Consider the following 27,882-nt stretch of genomic DNA (forward strand, 5'->3'; position numbering starts at 1 on the left):
AAGGTTATTTAAAAAGGTGAAACTGTCTATTTTAAGAATAAAAAGGATTAATGTGGATGACACTTTTGTAGAGATCAACTCACTCCTCCCCCCCGTAAAGACCTGAAGATGCATTTTAAACACAAAAGTACCATATGAGCAGGCAACCTGATATAGTTGTAAACAAGGAATAGGCAGCCTTTTGCCCTCCAGATATTTGGACTTTTAGCCAGCATGGCCAATAGCAAGGTGTTGTGAAAACAGTAGTCCAAAACATCTGGAGGGACCAGGCAGCCTATCCCTGCTGTAAGCCATGGGGATTAATTTACGGTATGCATGGCTGAAGCAGGAGGGCTTTAAGAATCATCTGAATGGGAAACTAGACAGTCTACTGTTGTAGTCATGACTGATCAGGTCTGCATTTCTGCTGCCTTTCCCAAGCAGTCGTCTCACTCAATAAAATAGCAGTAAAACAGTGGAGCTATATTTATATTAGCAGCTGTAGCCAAAGGGTGCAATACATTGGAACATACTTGTGACATGCTTGCTAAAACAAAAGGCTTCTTCTAGGCAATACTGACCAGCACTGTATTCAGAAAGATGACACATTAATATGTTACATAAAAATGACAGAGGAAACAGAAATGATCTCCTTGTCTAAATGGTATAATTTAAGCCTTCCTTTGGGATTCATGTTATCTATTTTTTCTGTAAAGGAGAAATAAAAGATACAAAACTGTCCAGGGGAAAAATGGTATTTCTTTTCTTGTTAATTGTAGGATAAAAATAAAATATGTGAGTTAAAAATATCATAGAGGTTCATCAGCTTCTAAGCACACCTGCTGTTCCCCATTTCGGTCTCAAATGATTCCAGGTCAAAAGGTGAATAATTATTAGACAAGATAAACCAGAATTATAAAGGCATGGAACCAAGTATCTTTAATAGGTTCTTATCAATTAACTGTCACTCCAGGGGATATATTCTATTTTGAAAGAGAATTTACCACTACAAGAAATATTAACAACAATTACTCCACGTCTGTCCAATTGGAACATTAACCCTAGAAACAGACGGGACCATTCCCAGAAGTCTGCCAACGTTTTAACAAATGGCAGTGGCCCTTTAACAGATGGTACGCCTGCTTTGTAGCTTGCCAGGATCCCAACAATGAACATGAGCTTCCATAAAAATGAAAGACACGCACCTGACAATTGCCAGCGACAGAGATTTCAGCGCCACCAATACAAGCTCTGGCTAAGCACATAGACAGACCACCATTTTTGCCATAGAGGATACTGGGGATGGAGCTTTGGTATGAGAACAATTATTGTCACGGTTGGATACTCTTAGCTGATTTTATCACTTGCCTAATGTCGCGTATATTTTTATACGGATAAACATTTTATAAATAATAATAAACAGCAAGGTGCTGAATTTAACAAGTGACATCAGGCTTTTTGTGTTTCCAGCTAAACCAAATGCAGGGCACAAGCTGCGCACGATAGACAAGAGATCAGTGGAAATGTGGGCTGCATCACGGCCACAGGGACTCATATATTATTTCATTTCTTCACACAGTTATTAGCAGTAAAGTTTCAGGAAAAATATAGAACGTGAAATCATTACATCTTATTTTTTATATCTTATTTTGGGATGTACATTTTCTCAATATGATTCTGTATGCAACTTATGCTATAACCCGGTATTTACATGACTTTTTTTCTACATGACTTTTCCAATATATTCTTAAATAAAACAATTTCCTCTATATTCATTTTTAAAAAGTGAAAGTAGCCCTCATGTACATTTTTAATTCAGCTTACCCAATACACACTGACAGCTTTTACACATAGATGCTGTTTGAAATAACCTTTCCATCAAGAATGATGGACATTCTTGAGTACCTTCCCCGGCCTTTGCTCAGCCTTCCTTTCCACTGAACACCAGGAAATAAACACACACACACTCAGCTCACCTTTCCCGTTCCTCCTTCATCTTTTCTAGGTCTTCTTCTCTGAGTGTACCATGCTTGGAGTTCCCCTTCTGTTCACTTTTTACACCTTTATCTTCTTTTTTCTTGCCAAATCTGATTTAAAAATGAGATGAGTTCATATTAATGAACTTTCAATACTATGAAAGTCTTCAGAGCCCCTGACTGATTTAAACCAATGCAGTCTACTATTGTTTGCTTTGGCTGCATCTTCAATAAAGCTGACTCAAGAACTCATTTTTTTTTAAGAGTATGAATTAACTTATTTTCCATAAACTTGATCTTAGTTTTTCCAAGATATCACAGGTAATAAAATAATAGATATTTTGCAAAATGGAAAATGAATGAGATTTTTAATGCTGAACTGTTAATAGAATACCTCAGAAGGGAGATGAAGGTTCTGTACTCACTACAGTCAGTTGGTAGGTAAGCACCCTTGACAGCATTCAGGCTAGCACAACAAATTATCTTACTGCAGTCTTGTCTTTCCTGTGAACTCCCTCCCCAAAATCTATACAGCTCACAAACTCTGCATGACAGATCAGGATCACTATTCTATCATTCACAAACTTTATGGTGCACAACTTATCTTTAAAATAACAATAAAGCATAATTCATACCAAAACAATTGTATCAATTATTTATCTTTGTAAGTCTGGTTTTTATAACTTTTAATTATGTATTTCTGATTTTAGTTTGTTGTAAGCCGCCCAGAGTCCCCCGTTGTGGGGAGATGGGTGGGGACAAGTCTATTAAATAAATAAATAAATAAATTTATAATGAACAGACCAAACAACTGTAATTTAGGAAAATTACACTTCACACAAAGCCAAGATTTTCTTTCACGAACAAATAACAACTGTTGTTAAAGGCCTTGCAAATATGGTTTATAAGTATATTATATATGTACCAATGACAAGAGCTATTAAATAGTATGAAAAGCAACTATACTTCTTTAATATTGGGTTTACTTACTGCAATTGGAATGGTATATGGAAAACTATCCATTCTTAATGAGATGAATGCATTATGATACGCTTACTGCCTCAAAATTTGTGGAAAACGTAAACAAAGATTATATTATTCTAATATAAAATTTAAAATGAAAGGAAGATACAAATTGCTATGTACTGTATTAATGGGCATTAATGAGGCTGCAGAATTATAAATTGCTTAGTCAGCATTTGGGGAAAAACAATTCCATATATTATGAAAATAGTACTATATATAGAAATATACTATATTTTATATACTCTAAAATATAATCAGCACAGATATTATATTCATATTATATTCATTCAAATGCAGCAATCTGATGATAAAAAATCTCAGACCAAATGAAGGTTTGCAAAAAAATTTTTTAAAAATGCAAGCTTTTGAGTTTCCGAGGAGTCCTCATCAGGTTAAACGGTATTCAGGAAAAATGGTTTATTTAAGCCATGTTTATTTCACATTACAGTCTTAGATGGACCACAAAGTCATGCAAATTAGATCTTATCAGGTAAATTATTTATTTACAGTTCTAGACCAATTATAAAAACAAAATAAATATGGTGAATAAAGAGAAAAAAAGTACATTAAAAACCCAAAACAGTTCATAACGGGAAGGAGCCATGGTTTCTAAGCCATGGCTTTCAATAAGAATTCTGCAACCTTCTTAGAACTGATCACACAGAAGGAGAACAGTTATTTCATAATCACAGGAGCAATTAAAATGACAGACAACTGGGGGTATGAGTTTCTATCACCGTTGGTATAGAATGGGCATTGTACTAACACACGGAATGCAGATTCAACCCCTCTATATGAGCATTTGCAAGTATGGCTTTTATACAGAAAGGGTAATGTATCTGTCAGGTGTCGTCCTAATGGGCAATGGCCAGTTCGTGCCAGAGTAAGGAGTCTCCTGTGAGGAACGGTACGTAGGAAAATCTCTAGGGACAGTCTAGGGAGGGGGGCAATTATGCTGTAGAAAAGATGGAAAGTCCTGGCTTCCAAATCCTCTGCTTCAATTCAGGTACAGATGTGATGTTAGTTTGAAATGCAAACTTTCCCAAAACGCGCTGTGAAAAAGACACAAGAAATACCTGTTGATCCCACATTTACGAAAATATTAACATTTCCATGGTTAAAAGCCATTTTCCTCTGACGGCAATCTATACCTCTTTTGGTACATAAAAACAGAATTAACAAATCTTTTCACTTGGTAAGAAGAGTCCATAGAGGCAAAGCCAAATCCGATTAAGAAAATATGAACTGTAAGTACCTTTTTGCAAAAAGTACCCTTTAAAATGAAATAATCAAATAAAACTGGAATGACAATAATGAAACATAGCTATCTCAGTAATAGGCTGCCATTATTAAAATCAGCTAAAATGGTTAAAGAAATTTCATGCCACTTCAGACAGCAGCAGTATGATACTTTAAATGCAATAGATTATTCTGAGGTAATGATGGGGCCATATGCATCCTCTGGGGAAGGAACACTACAGATGTGTGCAACCACCATTCAGAGGGCCCCGTGTCTTGCGCTGGCCAACTTTATTGATGGCTATCAGATCTGAGCTGCAAACAGAAAGAATATCTTTCCATAACGAGATGGCAAAAAAAAAAAGTTAACGTAGACGCCTCCATTTAGTGGCAAACCAGAGTTTTGCATCCCAGAATTGGCAGACCTAGGATCACAGCTGCTTTAAAGGCATGGGCAAAGGCAGTGACACCTCTGAAGAACTTAGCACAGAGTCAGTTATTCCCAAGCAATAAACACAGTGATGAAAACAGATGCACTAAACTCACCTTCGAAAGAAAACAACAACCTTTTATAGACAGGATATTTTTAGTAGAGCTATGCAAATTATACAGAGGGGAGCTTTGACTGGGGCAACACCCTGACGGAAGCATCCATACTTGAAGAGCCAGTGTGGTGTAGTGGTTAAAGCATTAGGCCGGGAAGCAGGAGATGGTGAGTTCTAGTCCTGCCTGAGGCATGAAAGCCGACTGGGTGTCCTTGGGCCAGTCTTTCTCTCTCAGCCCAGCCCACCTCACAGGGTTGTTGTTTGGGGGAAAAGAGGAGGAGGAAGGATTATTAGGTATGTTTGCCACCCTGAATTATTTATAAAAATAATAAAAGTGGGATAAAAAAAATCTAAAACCCCCCACAAAAAACGGCCAAGCTAGTCTCCCCATTGGTTTAGCGTGATTGCTTTGAGGGCCTTCCCACACCATCAGTGCACGCCTGAAAAGACACAGAAGATCCTTCCCCAGATGGCCCGGGAAGGCATTTAACATGGCTGCACATAATCTTCAGGAGGATGTGGCTGCCCTGACACTGAGTAGTAAAAGTCCTGAGTTATTTCTTAAGCCCAATTTTTTAGTAATCATTATTTCCATAATTTGGATGCATGTATATTATTTTCTTAATTAATTCACCATTTATTTCGAATGCTACCTCATTAAGAAAAACATTCTTTCCAGTTTTTGGAAAGCATTTTTTAAAAATGTGAATCATTATTCCTTTTGATTCAAAAGTTACCTGGTGCTAACAGACCTTTATAAAAGGTATTCAATAAGTATATGGTCTAGCCCCGCCTTAGGCACAAAGCCAGCTGAGTGACCTTGGGCCAGTCACTCTCTCTCAGCCCTGGGAAGAAGGCAAGGGCAAACCACTTCCGAAAATCTTGCCAAGAAAACTGCAGGGGCTAATCCAGGCAGTCGCCAGGGGTCAAGGCAGACCTGGAGGAACTAAAAATGGACATAATAGAGAGCCTGTTTCTTCTTATCATATATTGTAGTATTTTCACCATCACAGATTTTTTTAAAAAAATATGTCTAGATTCCATTACATGTTATAAAACAATTGCTACTCTCTTTACTAGCAGGAGAGAAGAATTTTTACGGCCTTAAGACAAGTAATTCTGCTTGGGAATTCATGACTAATTTTGCTCTAGGGAAAAGCGGTATTCCTTTTTCCATACTCATCACCAGGCATACTGCTTGCTGGCCAAAAGGAATGAGGGAAAGAAGTAGGAAATAATCAATATCTGAAAACAAACAGCACGCTTTAGTGGAAGGAGAGCACCTGCCTAGGGAAGAGCGTCAGGAAAAGTTTCACTGAATAAAAAAATGCTTCTTCCTGTCTTCTCTCTAGTGACTTCAGATAGAAGGACTAAATACTATTCTGTAGAGAAATCTCCACTTCCTTGAATTTTTAGCAGGCAAAAATATCATCAAAAAGAGTTGGGTATTTGAGATCATCAATTATTCTATCACATAATAACTTTACAAGTATAATCAGATAGTGTAAAATGGCCCTCAAGCTAATTCTAGAAAGATCTGAATCTAATAGCAGCCCAGAAGAGAGCTTTCTTGTCTAATACATACATATTAAATGGATAACTCATTGCTTTTAGAGAAGCTGCATTCTGACCACACCACACTTTATTGTTTCTGCTCTCCTTCCCCACAGTTTCATTTAAGCAGACCTGAAGTTTAATATTTCATTTTGCATGTACTGGCGTTTTTACAAAGTAATACTGCCCCCATCTTTCTACGGCTATAGGAATAATGCAGAACATGGGGCAAAATAGAAAGAAATTAAAGTTGCCTATCTCCCCTCTTTAGACCTGAATGCTGTCTTTCTTACATAGAAAAAATTATAAAAAGCAAACAAAACATTGCAATACCTGGCAATTATAACAAGTAGATACTGCAACAAGAAGAGCGTTGCTAGCTAGTGATGTATTATTATTGTCAAAAAATTGGTAAACTGAAGTAAGATTATATACTAACGAGTGGTAAGTAAATCCAGATGAAAATAGCTCTCTTTGCTATTTTTGGCTTCATCCTAAGGCTGTGTGAAGTTGCACAGTTCACCTGCTGTACGAAATATACAGCCTTTTTGTAGCCTTGGCTGGATTTTTTAAAAAACTCTTTTGCCTTTTACAAAACCTTTAGAAAGCTCTTCCTGCTGGTTTTATATCAAAGCTGGCACCTGTATGCTATCTGGGTTCCAAACTCATTCAGGTGTCAAAGCCGATGCCTATTATCCTGTGGCAGCAAACAAGATAGAGTCCTGGAGGGACACGCTCATCTTTAAGGTGCAACAGGACTCACTAAGCAAGGAAAAATATCAACAAACTATGGAAAAGCAAGCTTTAAAATGACAAAACAACAGACTACTTTGAATTGCCAAAGCAAAGGAAGTTTTACTTCTATTTATTCATTTGACTGACATCCTGCCTTTCGTCCATGAGCTCAAACAGAGAGCTCTCTCTCCTCCAATTTTTCCCCACAACAACCCTGTGGGCTTCCATGGTTCAAAGGTGGACTTTCCTTGATCTGCTAGATGAAGCTTCTCCTCCTCTGGAGGCCTTGGTTTTACTTGGCAATTTAGAAGCCTATCATTTAGAATTACAAGAAAGGAATGGAAATGTTAGCAGCATTTGATATAAGATGACAGAGCAACAGAAGATTTCTAAAAGCTCTCTTTGTTGTTGAAAGAATACAGTGCAACTGATCATTCCTGCCTACTTTATACCTTAAGAAATATCCTGGCTATAAAGTGAAGATTTGTGCTTATTCTACAATGCTAAGAGGGGCACTTTTAGGTGAGAGTGCAAGAAGTCCATTTGAAACAAAAAATAATACGAAAGCCACATTCTCTAAGCAAGTTGCTGCAGAACCAACATCCTCATAATATCCAGAATACAGATGCTTCCTGCTAAATAGTGATACTGTTAGACTGATAGCTAAGTTAGGAGAGAAAAGCCTCTGGTGATGAATGAAACCATTGGGCATTTAATATATCAGGCATTTCAAAATGGTTTCTTCAAACTATATGAAAAGGAGACAGAAAATAAAACCAAGAATATTCTGGCCTTCTGCCACTCTGCGTAATATTGTGGTAGCATCAGCCGACGTTTGCAAAATAAGCTATGAAAGCAGTTGCAGCTATGATCCATTAGTATGCAGCTTGCAAAGGAATGGCAATATCCAAATGCACTGGGTATATGAGCTGTGCATACAAAAGCAGGAAGGGATTCTCTTTTCTGTGATTTGCGTTCAAAAAAGCAAAAATAGGTGAGTCATCCCAGAGGGAAAAATTTAAAGTACTATAGCCAAGGACAATTTGTGCAGTCACAATGGATTCCCCTTTCCTGATTTTACCTTTAATAGATTACCTTTAATGCAGGTTTTTAATCTCACATCTGGCTGCAAGAACACCAAAAAACTGTTTGTGCCCAGACAGCTTCATTGCCATCTTACACAAACCATTTCAGATACGGTGTAGAAACAGAGGTGTAGAATTGTTCTGATCCACCTGGAGTTGTTTATATACACAACAAGCACACAGAATCAAACTTGAACCCTTTCATTTTTCCATTTCAAAAAAATCATCATTTAAATACCAAATGTACAATAATACTATCTGTTGCTAAATGTTATCATCTCTCTTATCATAGTTGATAACATGGAAGCAATATTTCTCTGCTGATATCCCAGGCAATGCTGCGTGCTGATTCTTACTTGCCCCACTGACACCATCTTTTCTTTGTTTTATTTTTAATTTTGAGGCAGGCTAAAAATGAACTTGCTGTTCTGCAAACCTACTTTGTTGCTCCCGTGATGAATTTCTTACATATGAGACTGAAAAGTGGTGACCATGGTAACATTTCATTTCTGTGCTGAAGAACTAGTTTCCACATCTCAAATGTGTTGATATTTACTTTGAGGATTAAAGAGCAGGGAGGTCTGCAAAGTCCCTAGACTTCTAATGCAGGGAAAACATCTGCTGGACAGAGTCCTAAGCAGATTGCTTGCTAAATTCAGCAACTGGGAATTCTTTCGGTTAATTAGGTCTTCCATATCAGTAGATGTCACTGGAGCTAACTGAGAACACAATGTTATTTGAAGCATTTTGTGAGAAAAGAGCATTAACTCTAAAGGTCAATAACAGGAGAAAAACAACGGAATTCATACTAAGACGTTGTCATCTGTAGAAATGATCTGTGTTTCAAAACACTCAAAGTTATTTGTAAATTCCACAGACCAACCCCCCTCCCCCAAACTTGGAGGGTGATGGTGAGGAGAGACTGAAGCATGTAAAAAAGAAACAGAAGAAATGCCAAAAAGAGAAAGAGAATGAGTAGTCCAACATTTGGCTCTGTTCCTCCAACTGCTAGTTTAAGCCACACTGATATATGCCAGATGACTTCCAAGAAGAGTGGCTCCCACCAGAAAAAAGTTTTCCTATCTCTGCCTTAATGCAAATTCAACACTTTTGAGATATCCTTCATTCACCTATATGATGTTGTCGACAAAAGGATTTCTTTTTTTAATATTAATAGACCTAATGCATAGGCAGAAGAGGTTGATTATAGTAGGAACGGGGAACCTCAAAGGTTTCACATCTGGCTCATCAATTTCTTACTCCTCACTTCAGTGCTGACTAAAGCTCTCTTCTGAATGAGGAAAGGAGAAAAACCTCACCTCTGATCAGCTGTTGTTTTGGAGACAAGATCTTTCTCAGTCTTAGCATTGAAAAGGACACCTTTCTGTATGCAAAAAAAAGTAAGAAAAGATGGTGGTGTCTTCCTCTCCATGAAGGAAGACTAGAGAGCCTCTTGTGGCAAAAGAGAAAGGAACTACTTGTTTTTTCCCCCTTTCTTTATGGAGAAAGCCAGTTCTTGCTTTCTCTTCTTCTAGATAAGGTTCCTCTCAGAAGGCAGAAGTTCAGAAATAGAGTAAAGCCACATTCACTGACGACACGACAGAATGACAATCAAGCCCTTGCACTACTTTGTGTTCTATACTCCTGCATTTGGTTTTGCAATCTTGCCTTAGGCTGCTAGAAAAACCTGCCAACGATTTCTACAGAAGAAATTCGTTCTCCAGTTCAGAATGGCATGGAGAATTGTTCTTTTCCTCCCCCTCTCTCCTGAATATTGGTGAGCTGGAAAAGATATCTGGCTGCACTGTCTTCAAACTTTCTTTTGATGCTGTTTAGTGTTGGTGTTGGGTTTTTTTCCCACTCTAAATTTGCAAAACTGCTTTTTTAGCTTTCCTCCCTCAGCAGTGCCTTCCTCCTCGAGTGACTCAACAAAATGCTAAGATCAGATGCAAGCAAGCTAGAACAGATGAAAGTAAAGAAGGTGAAGAACAAGAAGACCAAAGAATATCTGATCAAGAAATATCACCTAGAAACAAGGAAGCTCAAGAAAGCACTGGAAATAATAAAGCAGCAAACAGCCATAACCAACAAGATCAGCAGATACAAAGCTTGAACTGCACACTATAGGCAAAATCTCCATTTTTAGTCAAATCAGAAATGTTTCTATCAATCCATCGGTGGAGAAACTGCAATGGACCAGTCAACATCTGACAAAGAAGAAACAGTGCAGTTCTGGGTGCAACTATGGGACAACCCAAAGATATACAATAAGAATGCAACTTGGATAAAGAAGGGGGATAAGAATAAAAAAAGAAGCTGAAATGAAAGAACTCGTAATAACAGCAGAAACAGTGGACCACCTAGTTAGCTGCTGCAAGAAGATCGCACAGACTGACTACAAACAACAGCATGACAAAGTAGCAACAATGGTGCATTGGAGTATCTGCAAGAAATACCATTTGCCTGCAAGCGAGAACTGGTGGGACCATAAAACAGACAAAGTAATAGAAAATGAAGAAGCTAAAATGCTTTGGGACTTTAGAATTCAAACAGACAAGTACCTGCCACATAACACCCCACTTAGCAATTGTTGATAAGAAAGACAAAAAAGTCTGGATAGTGGACATTACAATACCTGCAGACAGCAGAATAGAAGAGAAAGAATTGGAGAAAAATCACAAAATATAAAGACCTGCAAATAGAAATAGAATGACTGTGGCAAAAGAAAGGAAAGACAGTACCAATAGTAATAGGCACCTTGGGTGTAATCCCAAAACATCTGGAGCACTACTTGAACACCATCGGTATTGACAAAAGCACCATCAGTCAATTGCAAAAGGCAGCTTTACTTGGAACAGTTTATATCCTGTGACGATACCTTTAACATCATCAAACAACATCTGCCTATCCCAGGTCCTTTGGAAGGACTTGATAGGTAGATAAAAATGCCAAATCCAGTCTAAACATCTGGCTGACTGTGCGACCAAGAATAATAATAAATTTTACTCCTAAAGTGTCCAGCAGCTGCCCAGTTTTTTTTAAACATTAAAAAAAGATAAAACAGTAAAAATTATAACATGCAATAAATAGCAGAAGAAAATTAGAAAGCACAAAACAATTCCGACACAGAACAAGCACTTAAAAGCAGACTGTAAATATTCTTGGCAGAAGGTGCTTATTTTTGCATGGAGCTGAAAAGGCATCAATGTGGGCATCAGATGTGCCTCTCTGGGGAGGGTACAGAGGCTCATAACTGAGAAGGCCCTTCCTCTTGTAAGCACTTATCTGATTTTACTTGGCAAGGACATACAGAAAGTCTAGGTAGGTAAAGATACTGCTGTGACACAACTACTACGGACCATAGCTACAGGTAGTCTTTGACATACGATCACAATAGAGACCAGAAAATTGGTCATTAAGTGGTACGGTTGTTAAGTGAGGCATCACGTGACCATACCCAATTTTACAACATTTTTTGCAGTGGTCATTAAGCAAATCACCACGGTCACTAAGTGAACCATGTGGTTCCCCATTGATTTTGCTTGTTGGAAGCTGGCTGGGAAGGTTGCAAATGGCAATTACTGGGATCAATAGAGGTGAATATGTGTAGCTCAGGGTTGAACTGTGGAGTCCTTGGGGTTCTCTGAGCTTGGTTCTTTTCTTGCAAACATTTCATTACCTGGCTAGGTAACATCTTAAGTGCTGTGAAGATGTCACCTAGCCGGGTAATGAAACGTTTGCAAAAAAAGAACCAAGCTCAGAGAGCCCCAAGGACTCCACAATTACTGGGATGCTGCAACTGTTGTAAATATATGCTGGTTTCCAAGTGCCTGAATTTTGATCATGGGACCATGGGGACACTGTAATGGTTGTAAGTGCAAGGAATCGTTATAAGTAATTTTTTTCAGCAACATAACTTTGAATGGTCGCTAAATGAATGATCATAAGTCGAGGACTACCTGTATAATGTCTTAGCACCACCAACTGAAAATGGCCAGTCAAGTAGCAATGGGACCATAGTAAGACAATGTCCAAACTTTCAACAGCCAGACAGCCAATGAGATGCCCAGGAAAATCAATAAGACTAAATAATCCCTCTCTCTTGGCAAAGACCAATCTGCAAAGTGACCAGCTCAGTTTCTGCCTCCCTTAGCTAAAGCTGAAACTTTGAACTTGACAGAAACTTCCCAGATATTTCACATGTCATAGCTAAAAGCAGTTATAACTGCAACTAACACTGAGAAGTTTTCTCTTTTATCCTCTTGGTTTAAATGTGATGCCTCTTTGTTCCACCCTTCCTATGGCTTAACAGAAATCTTTTTTGCATTTATTATGTCTGATACTAGGAGGCCACTGCTATTGACACATTCAGCATTTCTGTCTTGGGAAACTCTACCTCCTGATGTATCTCCTATACTCAAAGCCTGAACTGAAGCCAGGCTGAAATGGATCTAGATAAACAACTTCATTCAAGAGGGTCAGGAATTGGTCAGCAACATTAATGGTAAGAGTAGCCTTCCCTAAAAAAGCATACACAAGCATGTATAATGTCTCTTATAGGGGGTAAATGCAGAATCTTGCAAACTGTAATAAGAATTTCACACCCTCATTTATAATGATTTAATTAAGGCAGTGTCTCTTGGTGCTTTTTCCCAGATCTTTCATATCTTTCAACTGACTGTCCCTCAATTTTTCCACAATCTCTCACATCATGTATAAACAGAAGAGGCGTCTAATAGGACGTACTCACTTGAGAGAATATTGAATGAACTATAGCTTATATAGAAAAGATTGGACTTTCCGGAGCAATGGGTATGATTATATGCCCATTAAAACAGCCATTTGACATGGGCCACCATTTTCAGGATATCATATAAAAACTACAGGTCATATTTCATAAAAGTGTTTGGTGTAAACATTTCCTCTGTGGGCAAAATCAGGCTCCAGTAAAAGTTCCGTATCTCACATTGGATCTTTCAAGTTAAGACGGATTATAGTCAGAAATAAATAAATAAAAGGTTTCATTCCTCCTATTCAGTATGAGCAAAATAAAAATTTCTGAAAACATTCCCAATACTCAGAAAAAATATATAGCAACAAACCACAGTGTTAAATTTAAATGTAAGTAAAAAATGAGTGAGAAAGATAAAGGTACTAATAACGTATGATTTTCAGGTCCACACAGGGACTATAAAAAGCTTAACTGCCACTATTGCCTTGTGTTTTAAGTTATTTTATCACTCCGCTTTACAGCGGGAGAAATACTCTCTCGGAACGGCACCGTACTTTGATTAATTACTTTCATACAGAGGCTTTTACAGGATATTAGTGCTGGAGTGAGTCAGACTGGCTGCCTATGATTACTAGCCCAGACTCATTTTACATTTATGTTAATAGGGGTGTTAATGAAAGAAATCTTTTACATTTTTAGTGTTTTTCTAACTATGTAAAAGCTTTCTGGTTATATTCTTACTTATTGGACAGAAATTATGGATGCCATATACAGCCATTCTATGCATCTTGTTGAAATTATTGCAGGAGTTGGGAGGAAAATATGCACAGTAAATCACAATGAAGCTCTTACTCTGTGAATAGTTAAGCAGATATCATCCCTACACTGTGGGTGAGAATTACAATACATAAAGCAGGAATTTATTCCAAAGAAAGCATGCCTAGATAACTCTTTGGTTATGACAATCTGACCCCATCATCTTCATCTCCATTTATAATGCTAATATTAATTATTAATGATATTAATAATTTTTAATAATTCCACGGGCCATGGTAGATGTGCAGATGCCCTTTATAAGTGGGGTAAAATAAGATCACCGAATTGTGATTGTGGGGGTGAAAAACAAACTATCCAACATATAGTGACAGAGTACCAAATCTCTATAATGGAGATCTCGATTTTCTGGCTGTGACAAATGAAGTAAAAAATTATGTTTGTAATCTAGACATATGTTTATAATTTTACATCTTACATTTCATATTTTGTATTTTATCTCTTGTGTTTTTATTCTACTGGATTGCGATGTGAATGTGCCATACGATAGATAAATAAATAAGTAAAAAATAAATAATATTAATTACTTTCCTCTGAAGTAAAAGCAATGATAAAGCTAAGTATATAGTCTTAATTTAGTCCAGTGGATTCTAAGGACCAGTCAGTAACTAAATGAGACTGGCCCTCAGTCTGGCATCACGCATGAATGTGGCTGAAAGCAGCTACTCCTGCAAGCTTAGTCACAAGAAAAATAGGACACAGCATCAATCCAGCTGCAAGTTCTCTCAAGCTATCTGCATGACAAAAGCAGCAAACTTGGGAAAGGGAAAGGATAGAGAGGACTAGGCAGAACTACCGTATTTTTCCGACAATAAGACGCCCCCATGTACAAGACGACCCCCACTTTTCCATCCCAAAATTAAAAAATCAATATTTTAAAGATAGTGCAGAACACATTTTTATTTAGTAATTAGTTAACATTGACCTGATACACTCAGTGGGAGGAGGTCCAAACCGTCTCTCTGCAGCTCTATTTCCAGGCTCTTTTGCTTAACTGATTACATTCAAGCACGAATGAAACTGCAGATAGCTTGTCTCTGCAATCAGCCTTCCTCTAATTGGTTTGTTCAGCATCAGCTGACGTCAGTTACATCAGGCTCGTGATTGGAGGAAGTCTGTTTGGGAGACAAGCTATTTCACTCGTGATTGGAGGCTAGCAACAGGAGGAAGCCTCTCTGCAGAAACAAAGTATGGGCAGTTTGGAACCGCGCGATTCTCGGCTGACTTCCTTGAATAAGACGCCCTTCAGTTTTTAGGGTAAGGATTTTAGAAAAAAGTATCATCTTATAGTCAGAAAAATACGGTAATTCATTGTTTTAAATGACATACGGTATGTTTGATTTAAGAATTTTTCTACCACAAGTAGCATTGCTGGAATGGGAATCAGATGTAATGAAATGCAATGGCATTTTTGCCAATATCCCCCTCCCAGAGCAGCTAGGAACATGACCTCCCTTTTTTAAAATTTAATTTTATTAATTTTATTATTTTTTCTATCTATCTATCTATCTATCTATCTATCTATCTATCTATCTATCTATCTATCTATCTATCTATCTGATTTATATGCTGCCGCTCCCTGCCAGAAGGTGACTTATGTTGGAGATTTCTGAGGACATAGAAGAAGATGGAGAAGATTATAATGGAACAGTGGCATTTCTTTGCTGAATGTGAAGTGTCTCATGGGTAAAAGGAACACTTCCATCTGTAGAAGGCACTTTCTGCACCTCAGCCAATATCCAGGTCTAACCTGAATAGTCTGACTGCAGTTTCAGTTCTTAAAAATGGGACTACACAGTGATTAACACTTCTATCAACAGCAATGAGACACAGAAAAAATAAGTGTCTTGTATAAAGAAAGATAAATATATTGAAACAGTTTGGCAGTTGAAAAGGTAAGATTTAATCATACAAGAGAAGGAATGATTCAGAAACCTGTATTTAAAGCCTCTCTACCCCTTTAGGATACAAGATAAAAGAACATTTGAAGATGCAGCTGGAAGCCTTCTGGTTGATAGTGAACTAAAGAATTAGTGTGGCACAGAAACTAATTATGTGAGCAAGGAATACATACACTAAATTGTCCAGGATATTAATTTAATGTTACTGAAGCAATGTAAAAAAATCAAATCATCTTATATGTGATTATTTTGAAAATTCAGCAGAGGCTAATTTCAGCAGCTTCTGACTTTCAGATGTATCATGAGAAAGACTCTTCAAGTAGAAGGCTTTGCAGTGGCTGCAATCAAGAAGGAAATTTAAGCCAGAATGGCTTACATTACAACACATCATGCAGCAAGGCAAATATAAACATTTATAGTATGGTTTTTAAGGAGGTTTAAATGTTCATATACTGTACACTGCAAATCCATCAGAGTACAGAGAAGGGGGAAGTTAGAGATTAAATACCTATTTACCTTTTCCAAGCAGCTTTTTTTCTGTCCCCCCCCCTTTTTTTTAGGATTCATAAATAACAGTAAATAATAGTAAGTGGAGACTTTAATATTAATTTCAAAGATATAAACTTTTTTCCCTTCATATAACAAAATAATTCAATGCACTTTGCAACTTCTTATCAATGTTGTAGTAAGCATCAACTTAAAAGCAACTCTAGGTTCAAACATATATTAGAAATTATTTAACATTGATATAAACTTGCTATTTGAAAGGTTTAATTTACTTTAATCATTAGAGCATTAAGAGCTTCTGTTTCTATTGTATAGACTACACTAAGTTTTTATTTATATTCTACAATGTATTATTTATATTCCATAATAAAAGAATTAATTTGGAAAAAAAAGAAGGGACATTTCACTCAGTTAAAAAACTGATAAGGGACTTAGCACATGTACTAGAAATAGTGCTATACAAATAAAAGTACAAGGATATGTGGAAGTTGCTTTGAAGAAAGTGAAAAGAATTATATTGCAAAGTTCAACTGAAATATGTGGAGCTTTGCTAATGGGAGGCATGAAAAAAGCTGTTTGGTGAATAAAAGGTTGTGGAAGAGAAAAGATGCCTGATTGCTGGAAAAACTGAGGATAAGAGGAAGATGTGTAATGTGTACAGAGAGAAAAAATAGAGTTGCAACGATTGTTGTCAAAGAAAGCAAGGAATAATTGAGATAAAAGAAGTAAAGAGAACGCAGATCAACTTGATGGAAATAAAATTTTGTTTTGAAAGTGAGTGAACAGGTCTAAACAAGGATCCTCCAGCAGAATGACTGGAATTAAGATTAAAAACAATGGCATAACTCTTTAGATCATATAAATCTTTCTCCCAGTTACATGATTTGGGATGAAACCAAAGTAAGGGAATGCTGGAAAGAATATTTTAGAGATTTGTATGAGGATGATAGTGATATATCAAAGAGCAGAACTGAATGAAGACATCATAAATGTATGAAAACTGGCAAGGTTGCAGGCGTAGATGGTGTAACAGGAAAAATATTAAAAACTTATATGGTTTGCTTATGGAGCAGCTATGTGACTTGTTTAATGTGTGTGTTTTAAGACTGCATCTGTACCTGACAATTTGAAGAATGCAATTACTGTTTCTTTATATAAAGGGAAATGTATGAATCTTTGTAGGGATGTGGTAGAAGTAAGAGAGGTTTGTATGGACAGAAAGTATGGAGAGGTATAGTAAATGGTGTTAGTTCCTTTTCTTTTATTGAACTAATGCATTTACTTTTTTGGCTTACTATTCCTTATTTCTTTTCTTGCTTAGCCTGAAAGGGAACAGCATGATAGGTACAAATGTATGTAGGTTTGCATTTCATAGTATAATTAGAACAATGCTAAGTGAGACCTGAAACACAATTAATTTATAGTATTTAACCCCAAAGAATGGTGGTCATTACTACTGAGGCAAAGAATGCTGAGCCATCACTGTTCCACACACAACTGCAATGGCAGCTGAATCTTACTTCAACATTGGCAATGGGATTTCATCGTACTTTGCCCTTGACAAAACAGGCTGGGGGCACTAGATAGGATTGTGCAGGAAGCACAGCACTGCCCTGCAACAAAATGGAATGCGGTAGATGGGGCTTAGGAGGAATAGTTGGGGCCTTTAAATGGTATTCACCAACATCTGGGGCCTGAGTCAGTTGCTTCCTTCTGTCAAATGGTAGGGCTGGTCCTGCCTTAGATCAAAGTTCCTGTTCAGGGCCCCAGTCTGACTAAAATAAGAGCCTAGAGTTGAACATTCAGTGAGGCAAGGCAAAGGTTCAAGGGAATAAGAAGGTAGAGATATCTGTTTCCCCCCAGATACTTGGTGAATACTCACTATTGTGTGTGGGGTTTTTTTTTAGAGCAAGTGAAGTGGCACCAATTTGGTTTTATGAAACTATTTCATCTCCAATCATTGCTGCAATCCACTTCAAAGTGGAACCTTGACATGGACAAACAAGGCTTTTCATCACATGCTCTCAATTCAGAAATGTTGTTTGCAGGGGGGAGGGACCTGTATTGCATAAATAGAAATATCTTCTGCATATGAACATGCATGTACAGAAGACTGTCAAAAGCCAACAAAGTCATGTTTCTCTGGTAGAGTCATACCCAAGGGGTATAACTGAAGCTTCAATCAAAGGAGCTATTCTTTTCAGCTTTACAAAGGCCCACTTAATATTCATGATAAAACCATAGTAACAAACTGATCAGAAAAGGAACCAACAGTTTAAGAGCTAACTTCTATTTTGTAAACTTTCTGATGTAAGAATTATTTTTAAAAATCACTAGCTAAAAGAAATACATGTTTCCATGAAGGCATATGGAATTATTTACAATCTCATTGCTTAGCCAGTTATTGAAAACAGGCTGTGGGTCCTTACAATTGTTTTTAACCAGAACAGAACAGACTTAGTATTACTTTTGAAATAAATAAATAAACTGAAATGTATGCAGTAATAACAGATATCAGTCTTCTACCCTCATGAAATATTAAGATGACAAAGATAAAGTAAATTAAAATATCAAAGCATACTAATGTAGATTTAAAAAGTAGTAAAACAAAAATAAATTAAACTATTTATTGTCCCAGCTACTGGCAACATCTTCTTATCATTAAAATATAATTATGAAAGAATTCAGATGCTGTGATACATTATAACAATGTGGAATCAAAAACTCTCCAAACCCGCCATCAAATGTTATTTTCAAAGAGAACAGATGACAATTAGACTCAGTGTATTTAACTTGCTTGAAATCTACATCCATACACTGTTATTTAATCTATTCATCAATGAAGTAAGAATTAAAATACATCTCCTCAGATATTAGAGTGCTTCCCTGTCCAGATTTTATTTTTGCAGGCTCTTATTTACTTATTTTAATAATTGTTGTACCAATTCAAAACAAGAATTGCATTGATTACTGCAGTTTAGAAGAAAGTCCATTGCGTTAGACAAACGTGCATCTGCTGGGGGCCACTATAACAGGGCACACAGGATCTTGATAGAAACTGATGCCTCCCAGGTTTCAATAAAACAAATAAACAAACCTCCATCATTCAAGGCTATATAGAAAAAGAGAAGAGCATAAATATACTAAATAATCAAGAGGAAAAAAGTAAAAAAGGCCTTTCATTAGCATAATATGATCGTTTGAAATAATACAATGGCTAAAAATCAGATTCAAGCTTCTGTTGAAACACTGACAGCTTGTAGCCTGGTTTGCATGTATAAATATTAGCCTAATATACTGTACAGAGATATATTCAAGTCTTTTCTCGATCCCTGGCCTGGCTCTCTATAATGTTCAGCCATAATATGGAACGTTGGGCTTTGATTTAGCGAAACTTTAGTGAAACCCACCTATTTTAGGGCAATGCAATGCAGACCACTTGGTAATTAAAAACCTGCATCATGTTAGCTGATGAGGAAAAAAAAGTTCAACAAACTTCACAGTTGCTGCCTCCCCTCCATCCCACCTCATGAAAGTTCTACAGATACTGATGTTCATTATCCTGACTTAGAATGGACTTTGCATAAAAGCAGTGTTGTCCAAACTTGGCCACTTTAAGATGAGTGGACTTCAACTCCCAGAATTCCCCAGCCAGCCATGCTGGCTGGGGAATTCTGAGAGTTGAAGTCCACTCATCTTAAAGTGGCCAAGTTTGGACAACACTGGCATAAAAGTATAATAGCTCTGTAGAAGGAGGAAGATTACATAACTGAAAAAGTTTTAAAGATATATTGCTTAATTATTCATTTTGTTAGAAAGGGTATTTGGAAATAATTCATTTAGAAAACTGAAAAATATGGTGGCATTTGGATAAATGAGACTTACTCATTTTCAGATAAATTTTAGAAAGAAACTTGGTTGCTGTGGTGTTGACACCCAGCAATTATTTGCCTTTATAGGCAATTCAAAATACGATCAGAAGTGTTAAAATGAAATAGGGAGCAGCCTCATTAAAATAAATAAATGAAACGTATCATCAATATTGTCTGGTGCAATTTCTTATATTAATATTAAAAATGTTTTCCCCTGTTTTGGAGAATAAGACCAAAACAACTACAGTCTAAGACAGTCCAATGGGAGTTAAAGTATCTTTTTCAGCAACTCTGATTAAACAAAAAGAAAGTGCTACTTTGATGCTTGAATTAGCATCTTTTCTCCAAAAGCTGAATTAATTATTAAGAGTGACAAAAGAATTAGTCCAGATAGGATCAAAGCTGAAACTATATTTATTGGGAATTTTAAATGAAAAACACAGAGCTGTAACCCTCTCCATGCCACTGTTACCCTTTTGTTTAACATGCAGAATATGCCACACACATGCACAGCCATCTGATTGTTGAGGGGGGAAGGATATGATATTATAAACTGAACACAGGATTCTTGCAAACAGGATTGAGCGGTGGTGATGGTGGTTCCTCTTGATAAGGTCGTTTTAGGAGCAACATAATTGAATCTTATACAAAATAGTTAATTCGAATGATCTGTCAGATTGTCTATTTAATTAGATCTTCAGCTTAGTACTATATTTCCTCTCTCTTATAATAGTTACAGCCATATTTTTTTAAATGATTGCTGATTATGAATATACAAAGCAAAAGATATATCCAGGTTCTGAAGCTGGCATCAAAATTTGCTTACCTGACTCCAAATGTGGGCTAGTCAGAGACCAATCAGATTAAGGAAACAGATACAGATGGAAATGTAGTACAAGCTACAATAGTGGGTTATTATAGGCTTGATATCCCAAAAGCATTATATCAAAAGTGGAATAATAAACTACTAATACTAAAAATTTTTAGGATTCCATAACTGAAGACTCTACTGTATAAACATGTTCAAACCAGGAAAAGGAGCCAGCTACAGTAGATTAGAGCCAATAGAATACCTGGATGCTGTCTCAATCAACGCTTCACAGGGGCTAATTTGTCTGCTGAAGCAAAGCAATGAGAAGACAGCCTCTTCCCACTTTGCTTATGTAAATATGCTTCTGTTATTCTGCAACATTTGAAGACAATTAGAAAATTTTGCATATGAGGGCCTTGGCAACCCTGGGATAGGTTCTTGGCCCTTCGTTCCCACTGTTTTCTCTGGGAAAGCTCTGCAGTACAATACATTATGGGATATCTCCAAGATAGCAAACCTTTTTTCTTTAAACTGGAAAGTTTCTTTATATGAGCTATTAAGTAGTTATTAAGTACTTCCTATTTCATTCTGGATGAGCTTCCTGCTGCTAGCATTCCTTCTTTTGCTCCCTCCCAACTCTCCCTCCCTCACCTACAACTGAGAAAGAAAGACGGTACCACCCACATTTCTCAAGGCTTCTCTAACACTAATAAACACCTCTGCTTCTCAGAGACAATGACTTCTCTGTTTGGGGCACTGCTTCCTCAGGGCTTGGAAGGCTGGAACTGGAGATTACCAGGATGATACATCTGTAAATGAAGATACTATGTTTCTGCACAACACTATTTTCATCTGGATGTACATCACTTTCATCTTCTAGCACAATGCAAATATTTGCCATTTTGGAGGGGTGGGGGGCAGTAAACATTGTCATCACCTGTGGGCAAATCAATAATTATAAAATGTTATAGTAGTATAGAATGGCATTGATGTACAACTTGACCAGAGAAATGATGAATTGATTTATAAGCTGTCCAATGCACACAGTTCCATTTGCTTGCCCACTAGACTGTATAAGTACCATTTTCCCATATATTTTATTTTTTCCTGATACTCACTCTTTTTGTAGCATGACATTAGAGCAATTTATTTTGAAATACATACTACTAATCTTTTTTGGCTACTGGCCTGCATTGCTAATATTGCCCATTAGACAGGAACTGTTATGAATTAAAATCCCAGTTAGAGGCTATTCTATGTATTATGAAGAAATGGTAAAAGTGTGTGTGTGTGTATGTATGTATGTGTATATATAAAACATGATGATGAACAACATTTCTGCGGTCTGAAGAGGAAACTGGGAGGGTGGTATATTAACTCATCCTTTGCTTTATTATCTTTATAGTCCAAGACTAAAGAACAATTTAGAAATTCATAAAATATACAAATAACAGACAATACTTTACACTGCATGAGAAGGCTTCTAAGAGCCAACATCACTGATAGATTTTTTGCCACTGTCTTATAGAGATATTGAGAGACTGATCGCTAAGTAGGATGGCCATGGCCTCACGGTCCTGCAAACAAGCAAAGGGCTTAATGGTGGGTGCTATTAGCTCCATGCGCCATTGAGCATAAACAGGGCAGTGAAGCAGAACATGTAAGGCAGATTCGATTTTGGAATCTGAACATACTCAAGTATAGCATTCATAAGGGAGATTAGAGTAAATCCCATATATTGAGATTTACTTTTCAATATAATACCACTGATTGATTGTTGAATTCTCAATCAGGATTGGAAAAATGCAATACAGTTAATAACACTTATTTATTCTTGTTTTAAAATTTAAATTACCAAATAGATATAAATATATATATACCTGTGTATGTGTGTGTGTATAAACACACACACACACACACACACCTGGAATGACTTATATGATGACCACTGGAAAACAGGCAAACCCAATGGAGTTGGCTTCCTTTCAAAAGGGTTAATGGCTGCCAAACTTTCCTTTCTTTTTGAAGCTTGTGTCCTAGTCTGATATCTGTTGAATAGGTTATATTATAAATATTTTAATAAAGACGTGGTAGGAAGAACAACATAGGGCTATGTAGCACTTTAGATCTGGAAGCCAGAAAGTGCTTCAGAGCTTAACAACCATGTGATTCACTTGACTGCCGCAAAAAGTGTTGTAAAAACTGGGTGCAATCATGTGATGCCTTGCTTAATGACCATCCCACTTAACGATGAATTTTCTGGTCCCTATTGTGGCAGTAAGTTGAGTACTACCTGAATCCAACATAATTTTTTTTTTCTGAATGTATATTTTCTCTCAATGTATATCAGAATGTTGGTTAATAAACTAAATCAGATAATTGATATCTTTTTATACAAATCAGTTTCTTCACAATTGATAATCTCAGGTAATACTTCTGTAATCTACATGCCAGAGATGCTACTGGTATGTTTGTGTCAATGTTTACAAGGACATTAGATGACATCATGTATGGTAGCCATGATGCTCACAGATATATGAGTCTGAAGGCAGTTGGAAAACCTTATTTTAAAAGGCATAGTTATAAATTTCTAGTAATAATATGTCCAATATTGTCTCAATGGGATAACCATCTGGACAGGGAGCTTGCTAAATTTAATAGTATCTATAATTTCTTGGAAAGATAAGTTGCAGGTAAATAGACAACTTGATCTTGTGTGACCTCTGGAAAGAGCTATATTATATAAAAACAATTGCTTTCTTAAATACATTTAATCAGTATTACATATTCAAGAGTAAACATTTAAAAAGTTGATTTTTTAAGTCAGAATCATTATCAATCCTTACCTTTGACATCCTTAATAGTAAAGAGATTATTACATTGTTGTAATTTTTTTCAGTTGAGAGGTTAGTAATACACCAGCTCCTTTACTATGTTCCCAATATCTTTTTTTAAAAATTACAGTTCAATGACTATTTTGTGTGAAGTGAATAATGGTAATTAGCATTCATAAATGTTTTATCAAATTCTGGTATAGGTTATCTTATATGTGTTCTAAAGGATTTCTAATTCCCATTCCCCATATTTTCTGGTTCATCTTGATGATTTATCTTTGTCCGTGAAGAATAAACAATAATATGACTATATATGTATGTATGTATGCCTTTAAAGTCTTCCAAACAGCCAATAAATTCACAGAAGCACCTCTTTTATAAATACCATCTAGAAAAAATAGGGTGACTCTTCCTTGTAGTAACTGATGATGTTATTGGAGAACAGAGAAGTTGGCTTTCTGGAAAATTCTGAATCAGCATTTTTTTTAGAAAATGTTCCTTTGCAAATGAGAATGATTCTAGTTAGCATATTAATCTCTAAATATCCATAGTCTGCATAAGTATTGGAGCTACACTAATTGATGTGAGGAGAGCCATGAAACTCTTACTTTTCAATTTTTTAGAAAACTGAAAACCTGAAAGCCATTATCATACATTTTTTTTTGTTATAAAAAGTGTAAGGAAAAGCTCACAGGAAAGCCATAGTGCACTCTGTGGGGGATGACAAGAACCACTTAGTAACAGATGAAAACCAGTCATTCTAAAGTTGACAAATAATGGGAAGCGGTCTAGGCAAGTACATGTATAAAAACAGCTTAATAATAGATTCTATTGAAAAAGGCAGTATGTACTCAGAGGCAAAGCTTGTGAACAGTGCATGAGAATGTATGCTGCAGAAAACAATAAAATAGAAGTTATAAAAAGGAGGATGCAATTACTGGAAGATTTCATCCATCTGCTGTGCACCAACTTCCCCACATCGCAGACCAGAGCCTGGCCAGTCTGTTCATAGGATGTCTGTATGCATGAAGAATGAATGGAAACTGCTTATTGAAGTTGCCAAAATAAACCAAATACTTTTGCTGCTTGATTCTTGTGTCTGTGGTCTCATATCTACTTTTGCACAAGATCCTAAACCTCTTGGCATTGGTCCCTGGGTACAGCCGCCCTTATACCTTGATGTAAAAGCAAGGGCATTCAAGTTAGACCCCTGAAATTATCTGACACTATCAAACTACCAAACTTGCAAAAAGGAGATTTTCCAGCTCACATCTCTCCAGGGTATGATCATTTGGCAACAGTACCTTTGCTATATTTTTCAATCCATTCCACTAAAGTTCAGAATACCAGAAAATAATGTAGTTGAGAAGAATTCTAAGGCAGAATTTAAAAAAGAAAAAAAAAGTTACAAAGGATTTAAAAGCCATGTTATGTCCACCAAATAAACTCAGACATATACACTTGCAATATTTTCCAAATATGAGAATTAGATTTTGGCGGAGCAGTATTCCAATCTAATGGAGGGTCTAAAACATTACTAAAATATCCAGCTATAATGTTCTGACCCACAGCCAAAATAAAAAGATATTTAAACACAAAATATTTGGAAAATCCTTAGTAGGGACATAATAATTAATCAGTATGTGTATTAAAACACTTACCAATTAAAAATATTCTTCTAGATCACTTACTTCTTGAGAACTTGTTAATCAGAATTACTATCTCTCTAGAAGATTTCAAAATTCCACTAAAGTATATTTGACTAACCCATCTCCTAGTTACAAGTTCATTCTCTTGAGAAAAAACAACTTCAGGTTTTAAACTGCCTAATTTGATAAATATCTGCCTCTGCTTGGAGGGATATCTAAGACCTTTTATGTTTCACAAAACTAATAAGGAAAGGGGGAAAAAGGATTTATTTGGATGTAATGCAGAGAACATTACATGGAAAAAGAGGTGCCAGATGTTCAAGCTGGCTTTAGACAAGGCCAAGGAACATGAGACATTATTGCTGATACACATTGGATAACTGAGAAAGCCAAAGGAGAATACCAACAAGAAGTTAGTATGTGCTTCATTGATTATAGAAAGGCCTTTGAGTGTGTCAACCATATCAAGCTGTGGGATGCGCTTGGAAAAATGGGAATCTCAGAACTTTTCATTGTCTTCATATGAAACCTATATACAGGTCAGGAAGCCACAGTACCAGCAGAACATGGCAAAACAGACTGGCTCCAGGTTGGTAAAGGAGTGAGACAAGTCTGTATACAGTATTCTTACCTTATTCATTTAACCTATATGCTGATTATATATTATAATCTTATCTTATTCATTTAACCTATATGCTGATGATATATATATTAAGGGAAGCTGGATTGGAAGAAGATGAGAGTGATTTTAAATTGGAGGAAGAAACATCAATAACCAGTGCTATACTGATGACACTACCCTGATAGACAAAAATGCAAAGGATCCACAAGCTCCAGTAATAAAAGTCAAGGTGCACAGTGAAAAAAATGGGACTAAGATTAAATATAAAGAAGACCAAACTAATGACAACAGGTACAATAACAAGACTTAGAACTGATAATAAAGATATTGAAGTGGTGGATAGCTTCTGCCTTTTAGGATCAAACATCAACAGTAAAGGAAGAAGCAATTAAGAAATATGGGGCAGACTACCATTCAGTAGAACAGCCATGAAGACCGTGGAAAAGATATTCAAATGCCGTGATGTGTCTATACCTACAAACATCAGAATAGTGCATGCCATGATATTCCTTGTTATACTCTATGGAAGCAAAAGTTGGACTTTGAAGAAGCAGGATAGGAAGAGTATTGATGCTTTTGAACTTTAGTTGGAAAAGACTCCTGAGAATACTGTGGGTAGCCAAGAAAACAAACATATAGGTTGTTAAACAAATCAACCCATAGTTCTTGCTGAGGCACAAATGACTAGGCTCAAATTACACTACTTCAGGCACATTATATGAAGACCTTGCTCTCTGGAGACCTTGCTCTCTCAGAAGACCTTTCTATGCTGGGAAAGGTAAAAGGAAAGAGAAGAGGACAACCAACAGCAAGGTGGATGGACTCAGTTACAATGGCAATGGGTGCACTGTTGGAAAACTTGAAGGACTAGGTTAAGGACAGCTAGTCATGGAGAAAATCTTTGTGTTTGCTAACAGCTGACGTTGACCTGATGGCTCATAATCAATCAATCAAAAGACTAATTAATATTATTCCACATGATCAAGTTTTAATGATGTGTTTAAAAATAACACATTTTCTTTATGAATCATAACATATTTTTGTTGTTTCCTTTCTTTCTCTCTCTCTCTTTTTCTCTCCATTCTTCCTCCACATAAATTGCATATTAGAGCGATATGAAATTAAGAATCTTATAAAGGTACACATATTTTTCTAATACAGGTGACATGTTTCAATATGGCATCATTAAATATTTACTATTTAGGCAGTTTAAAGGGTCAAAAGCAGGCTGCATAAATATCTTTCTTCACAGGTTATAACCATGATAACCATCATACATCAGACATGGAAGAAGAATATGATTTAACTATGAGAGATTTATTATTAGTTTGTTGATTTTTTTTCCAGCTGAATTTACTTAATGCTAAAAACCATTGGAGTCCAGTCACTTGAAATGCATCTGCCTGTCAAAAGGGTGGCCATCAATTCTTAAATCCATTTATTTTTGCTAGATTTTGTTTTGTTGGTAGCTGTGTTTTTAAGTGATGAATTTTTTATTAAGCAAGGGAATCTTCAAAGACAGAAAGAAAACCACTGTTTCAATAAGGGGGAAAAAGTTGCCATGGATAAAAAAACCCAACAACCTATGCCCAGAATAGTCATTCTGGAAACATTATCCCCTTAGGGAACTTTATATATGCATCTAAATTAATTTTAAAAGTATGCAGAATGGGACATCTTAAGAAATCTGGGTCAAATTCATTCTTTTTAGGTGGTTTAGCAAAACTGAAAACAGCTGCTAAATAGGAACAAGAAATTATGAAATTGTTGAAAAATACAGTACATAAAAGCAAGCAGAAGGATGCAATTATACTGCTCAGAAGAAGAATCTAATTTAGGGAAAAAATTCAGGAGCAAAGGTAGTTGTTTTTCTTTGATACAAGTGTATAAGTCTCATTAGTGTTAATAAGACTTATGTGCAAGTATCAAGGGGAGCATCCTTTTGTGGAGATTAACACTACCTTGTTATGGGGACTAAAGG

At 36.4% G+C, this 27,882-nt stretch overlaps 1 protein-coding gene across 9 annotated transcripts in view; it reads right to left on the reverse strand.

Annotated features, from left to right (window-relative positions):
• Positions 1-27,882, reverse strand: part of PARD3B (par-3 family cell polarity regulator beta) — a 560,921-nt gene that overhangs the window by 197,289 nt on the left and 335,750 nt on the right. For all 9 annotated transcript variants that reach the window (XM_088135640.1, XM_088135642.1, XM_088135644.1 and 6 more), the window contains one exon: positions 1,956-2,066. In XM_088135640.1, coding sequence (XP_087991766.1) covers positions 1,956-2,066 — 111 coding nt within the window. The remainder of the gene's footprint in view (positions 1-1,955; positions 2,067-27,882) is intronic.

Source organism: Python bivittatus, unplaced genomic scaffold (assembly GCF_059951505.1).
Source record: "Python bivittatus isolate LINGU-HERP-01145 unplaced genomic scaffold, Pbiv_v1 ctg000200_np1212, whole genome shotgun sequence".
Lineage (NCBI taxonomy): Eukaryota > Metazoa > Chordata > Lepidosauria > Squamata > Pythonidae > Python > Python bivittatus.